The 6,000-nt window shown below is 44.4% G+C and overlaps 1 protein-coding gene across 1 annotated transcript in view; it reads left to right on the forward strand.

The window, feature by feature from the left end:
* LOC138033125 (uncharacterized) overlaps positions 1 to 6,000 on the forward strand; it is a 40,374-nt gene that overhangs the window by 24,321 nt on the left and 10,053 nt on the right. The window contains exons 7-8 of the mRNA XM_068880894.1: positions 1,492 to 4,816; positions 5,431 to 5,934. Coding sequence (XP_068736995.1) covers positions 1,492 to 4,816; positions 5,431 to 5,934 — 3,829 coding nt within the window. The remainder of the gene's footprint in view (positions 1 to 1,491; positions 4,817 to 5,430; positions 5,935 to 6,000) is intronic.

Genomic DNA, 6,000 nt, shown 5'->3' on the forward strand with positions numbered 1-6,000 from the left:
GCAGCATCTCTTCTGTGTTCCACTGGCCGGTCTCAAAGATTACTCCAAAACTCTCTGGCTTCATTAGCATCAGGGATCGGTTGGTCTCTTCCCTGTGGGTCATCAAGTTCTTTGTAAAACTGCCTCTGGTTAATCTCAATAACCGGTTGTGCAGGTATTGCTAAATTCGGTTATTGTATCGCTTGACTTTATGAGGTTTTGCACTGATACGCTGTTTCAGTTCTTCAATCAGAACTGCGACCCCCTAGGTTTCCATTCTGTACTTTCTCCACAACTGATTCCTGATTCTCGGCGTACTGCACTCATTTCTACAGACTTGCTCAAGTCGGCTGAGGTTTTTTCGCAGCTGATCCATCTGTCCTTGTAGCCGTCTTTTCCACCATGGTTCTTTGGTTGCCTTCTTCTTGCCAGTCTTTCAGTCACTACTACAGCAGTGGCATACAGTAGCCTGTTGGTTTCTGAGATGTCTTTTGTTTGTATTTGGGCAGCTACAACCTGCAGCTCCTCTCTTATCCTCCCCATTCCTTTCCAAGTCTGATTTCTGGTATTTGAAGTAATCAACAGATTTGATGGAATTTCCATTGAGATCCTTGATGCCATCACTTCGGTCTTGGTTTGAGGCTTATGAATTCAGTCTTTTTAGCATTGATGAATAGACCGACTTCCCGACTTCGCTTGATATCTCTTCGATTATGCGAAGAGGAGTTGTTGCATCCTTCATATAGTCTGAGAAAACAGCAGGATCATCTGCGTACTCAGCGTCCATAATTTTAATGGCTAAATGACAGCGGCTAGCTCTTCGTTTTGGTCAGAGGGAAACCAAGGCCTTTTCGTGAATCCAATGCCTTGCTCAGAACATAATCCAGACAGATATTTGATCAATATCTTTTATAACATCTTTCACGATTTACTCAACGATTGCGTTTTTACACAAACTTGTAAAAAATGGTTGATTGGTGTCAGCGTGAAAAAAATTCAAGATTTTTCAAGGAGTGAGTTAGGTGAGGAAACATTCGGATAGGCAAAAATATTCAAAGTTAGATTAAAAGCCAGTTTGCTGTAAGGCCAATTGGTGTTTATCTATATTTGAGACGGTAGCCGGTCAACGAAGAGCGCGAGAGAAGGGTCTATTTTGTGCAATCGTGTCTTTAACGACAATGATGTAAGTATTATTTTGGAGAGGAAGGGCGCTTTCACCAAATAGTTATCTCACATACGGCATGAAACGAAGTGAAAAGAAATTAACAGAAATCAAATTTATTGCTGGTCTTTTATGACATGGAAAACTGAGTGCCGGGGTGAAAACTTCTCAATGCAGAGTAGAGAACCAACAAATTTAATCCATGTGTGGCGTAGAGTCTGGGAATTCATCATATTCCACAAAGGAGGTATAAATTGGTCAATTTACGCTTAATATCTTATTTAGTTGATATTGGCTTCTTCTCTTATGTGCTAAACTCACAGACTTCTATGACCTTTTCTTTCTCCTAGTTGGTCTCCCTTCATTGAACCTGAAAGCAGCATCTCGCACTATCACGTATGTATCAGTACAATTCCGGACAACTGCAGTATCACTCCCTTCATTAACGTTGGCCTCAATACAAGCTTAACTGTGAGTCCTCTACAGCTCCTCCATGGAGAATCATATTTCGCCGTCGTGCAAGGAACTAATCGCGTAGGACTATCATCGGAAACGACCTCTAACTGGATCTTGATAGACGCAACACCTCCTTCGTTCAAAGATATCGACAACTTGTCCAGTAACTCGACACATGTTCCGGAAATCACCCCAGAGAATTCCCGACGTGAAATGGAGCTTTCTGGAAACTCGATAAAAACCAGCTCTCGAGTTCGCTTCAGTTGCTCCGAAGAGCTTTTGACCTCCAGCTGGGATGAGTTTGAAGACCAGGAGAGCAGTCTGGAGCGGTATGACTGGTGCGTTGGGACATCAAAGGCACAATGCAACGTGTTAACTTTAAAATCCGTTGGATTGAAACCAAAAGGCGCAGCAATAGTCAAGAAACTTGCGTCGGGTACGTTGCTTTACGCTACTGTCTTTGCTGTAAACGGAGCTGGTCTTAAAACTCGTGTAGTGTCAGAGCAATGCAGAGTCATCTCTGTAGCACCGAAGATTTTGGAGGTCACTGACATTCCCAGCGTGAACGCAAGTGATCTGACAGATATAGACTGGGAAGCAATGATGCAAACTTTATCTCTTCGCTGGGAAATCATCGGACAGGCGATTAACGACATCTCACGCTTGCGTATTGAAGTAGCCGTCACACAGTCTTCGTCAAACATTTCGGTGCCACAACTTCTCACGGACAGGTCCTGGAACGGGGAACCGATCGTGCATGATTTCATGGATGTGTTGTCTTGGCAACGAAATGTTACCATCCGTAGTGTGCCCACGGAACCATGGGAACGTTACCGAGGTATTGTAAGGGTCTGGAACGAGGGTGGCATTTTCACTGAGGCTGCTAGCGATGGACTAAGAATTGAGCCTTCAGCGCCTCCAAAGAGGAGCTTAATGCTCCACGATTTGGCCCCAGAACAGGAGCATTTACGATGGTTGCCAAACTTAACGTTACCCGAAGTTAACAGAAGTGCGTTAGACGATGATGTCAAGTACGTATCTTCTCCAGAGGACGTAAAGATAATCGTGAGAGGCAGCTCTAACCAAACCAGCAACAAAACAGCCTTTTTACTGGATCACAATCTTTTCAGCCCCAGTGTGGAACTTAAAATCATTGTGCAAAGAGTCACATCGGACAAGAACGAAAGCAATACCACTGAAGACTCGAGCATAATGCAAGTGCTTCCAGGGTTTGCTGATCCCGATGGACCCTGCTGTGCTAAGTGTCCTGTAGACCAAGAAACTGTGTTCACTGACACGCACTTTAAAACCACCTTACCGTCCGAAAGGTTTGGCGCTTCCCTTGTCCATTTGCTAAATGGCTATTTTGCTGTCTCATCAGCTGAAAGAGCATTTGCCTTACCGCTTAAAAATCGAAGTGCGAAGCACTTAACCATGCGTGATGACATCGGTGGCTCCATTGAAAAGCCCATAAAAGTAGTATCACATAACAACCATATGGTGTTCTCCTCAAGTGGGAAAGCACACCTTTATGTTAGCGGCACGGATTTTCGTGGCGATATCCAGTTGACAAAGAATGCAGTTTTTACAAAGTGCAAGAATGTATCAGTTGCTGCTTGTTACGTTGATGACACGTGGGCAGACGTACTAAGTCAGGTCATTTCCATCCATAGGAACGTTTTAACAATAGCCGCAACTAATCTGACCACGAATGCTAGCGTTGTGGGTATATTCCAGAAAAATAATGAAGTCTGGACATTTGTGGAAGCCCTTGGAGCAGATAAGAGGGATCCGAACTTCGGGCATTCGTTGTCTTTAAACGAGCTCCTCCTGGCGGTAGCAGAAGGGGAAAGGAAAAACTCGTGCATCTCGGTTTACTATATTCACTCAACTTCTCTGATGCAAACCATTTGCTTTGATGAGAATCAAAACTTCACTGGCCCTCTGTCTATTTATCTTACCGAAACTAATGCACTTGTGGTGGTATCGAAAGACTCAAGGTCAGCTAAAATTCTTCAACTAAATGCTACAACTCAGTCCTACCACGAAGAATGTAACTTTCTCGCTGTTGCACCATACGAGTTCTTGAGCGGATCTCTCGACGTCAACGCCCGCGATGGAGGTTTTGTTGTTGCCTTGGGTATGCAGACATTGGAAGGACGAGACGGGGTTCAAATTTTCGGTTTCCAAGGAATCTATACTAAGAATGAAGAGGGTGAGTGCGTTAAGCTTGGAAGAGCTATATCCAGAGAGAGTGGACGGAGAATGGATAATGGCCTTCCTCGAGCATCTGTCTCCTTCTCGGAGGATACAATCTTATTCGGCACTCCCAGTGTCCTTACTTGGCCTGGGCAAGGAGAGGCATTTGGTACTGGACGAGTGTATATGGCAACTTATTGCCCCATTAATCACTACCGCGTAAGAGTATCTCAAATAAATGGTTTTGGTTCCGCAAAATGTGTGCCTTGCAAGGAAGGCCGAAAGTCTTTTGGCGGTTTTGCAGACATGTGTTCATCTTGCCAAGAAACGAGGTGCTCAGTGCCACAAAGCGATGACCCGTTTAGTTTTACATCGAGTATATGCGATTCTGTCTCTTGCCTTTCGACATCGACGGTTGGCAAAGAAACCAATGGATTGGACATCCACCTAAAGAATGACTCGTTCTTTGTCCCTGGCGCAGAGAACCTCTATACTGTTGTATTTCTCGAGACAACACGAGCGGATCAATCAACGAGATCATTCTCGGATTCTTTCGTCATTGACTTGACAGCTCCTGAGGTTGGCATCGTGTACGATGGAATTGGCAGCGACCCAAATACAAACTGTTCGGAGAATACGACCTTTAGCGAAGACAGTCAGTGCTCCACTCGGAGCTTTAAAGACACTGATATTGACTTCACCAATGACACTCATGAGATCCACGCCAGGTGGATTGACTTCCTAGACAGCGAAAGTGACATAGTGGAGTATTTTTGGTGTGTGGGGACTCAACCAATGACAGATGACATTCGAGTGTGCGAAAGCACAGGAATGAGGCCAAACGGAAGTCACTATGGACTTAATTTGCATCACAAGGATTCTTATTACATCACAGTTGTTGCCTGCAATGGAGCCCGCAGATGTTCAGCAACTCACAGTGATGGTGTTACCATAGACGCTACTCCACCTGAAATGGAATATGTCAGAGATGGGATCATGGGGCCAGACATGGACTTCCAGGTAAGGATTGGTTTTATTTCTGGTTTAGAATCCAGCCTCAACGAAGCAAGCACCCAACAATGTCGACCACTATTTCCAGAGGTCGCTTTACAAGTGTCTAAATACAGGGATTGGAAATTTTGATGAACTTATCAACAAAACGACTAGCTGTGTTAAAACGCTAAATCCTTTTTGAGGGTCGTCCAGGTGGATGTTCATGAGAGGTTGTCGCACAGTCGGAGGTCCGACTGCCCTTTCTTAAATTTCTTATTACATTATTTTCACCTTCCTGTCTTCTTATTGGCTCCCCGACTTTTATCATTCAGGGCGTCATTGGCAACCCATCAACCCTTGCACTGCCATTTTTGAATTATTTCGGGAAATTTATTGGCTCTTGGAACGAGGTTGCAGGCTGACATCTGCCTGTTTTACTTCAAAGCGTTGTAAGAAACACAATCTCGATGAATATGACTATTATTGGAAAGGAGAAGCCTTTGTTCTCTTCATTTCCTGAATGTTTACCATTGAATTTTCTTCGTCTAATAATCATTGCGTAAGCACAAAAACGTTGCTCTAAGACCCATTCCGCCAAGACGTAGTCCACAATTATATTTCACTGTGTATCTCCTTTGTAGGTCTTTGTTGACATCATCTTCGCCTATTTTGCTGCAAGAGACCCAGAGAGTGATGTGACGTCATACGAAGTAGCCTGGGGAACTGCACCTGGTTTGAGCGACGTAAAGGACTTTGAAGAGGTCACGAATACGACAATTTGGTTAGCTAAGTTCAAAGATAACGCTCTCGGTATAGGAAAAAAGTATTTCGCCATCGTGCGAGCTACAAATGGGGCTGGTTTACTTTCTGAAAAATTGTCCTCTAATGGCATCGTTGTCGGCAAGTCAGAATACGTGTTCGATAATGAATCGTCCGCCTCATTTTTCTTCGATACTGTAAGTGTCAAAGAAGACGGGTCGCGTAAGGATGGAGGAGTGGGGCAGACATACGGCACATTAACTGTTCCTCAAGGCGCAGTTGAAGGGGAAGTAAAGCTGCGGTCTTTCAGCTTGGATGATGATACGTTGAGCCAAAACGAGACGGAAGAGGGCCCAGTCAGCAATCCTGAAGTTACAAAGCCAAAGGTTTGTTGTTGCCACTCTGCTTGCATGGTAATTTAAATTAACGCTGACGACTGGGGGACGCATCTG

The sequence above is a fragment of the Montipora capricornis genome, chromosome 2 (genome assembly GCF_036669925.1).
Source record: "Montipora capricornis isolate CH-2021 chromosome 2, ASM3666992v2, whole genome shotgun sequence".
NCBI classification, from domain to species: Eukaryota; Metazoa; Cnidaria; class Anthozoa; order Scleractinia; family Acroporidae; genus Montipora; species Montipora capricornis.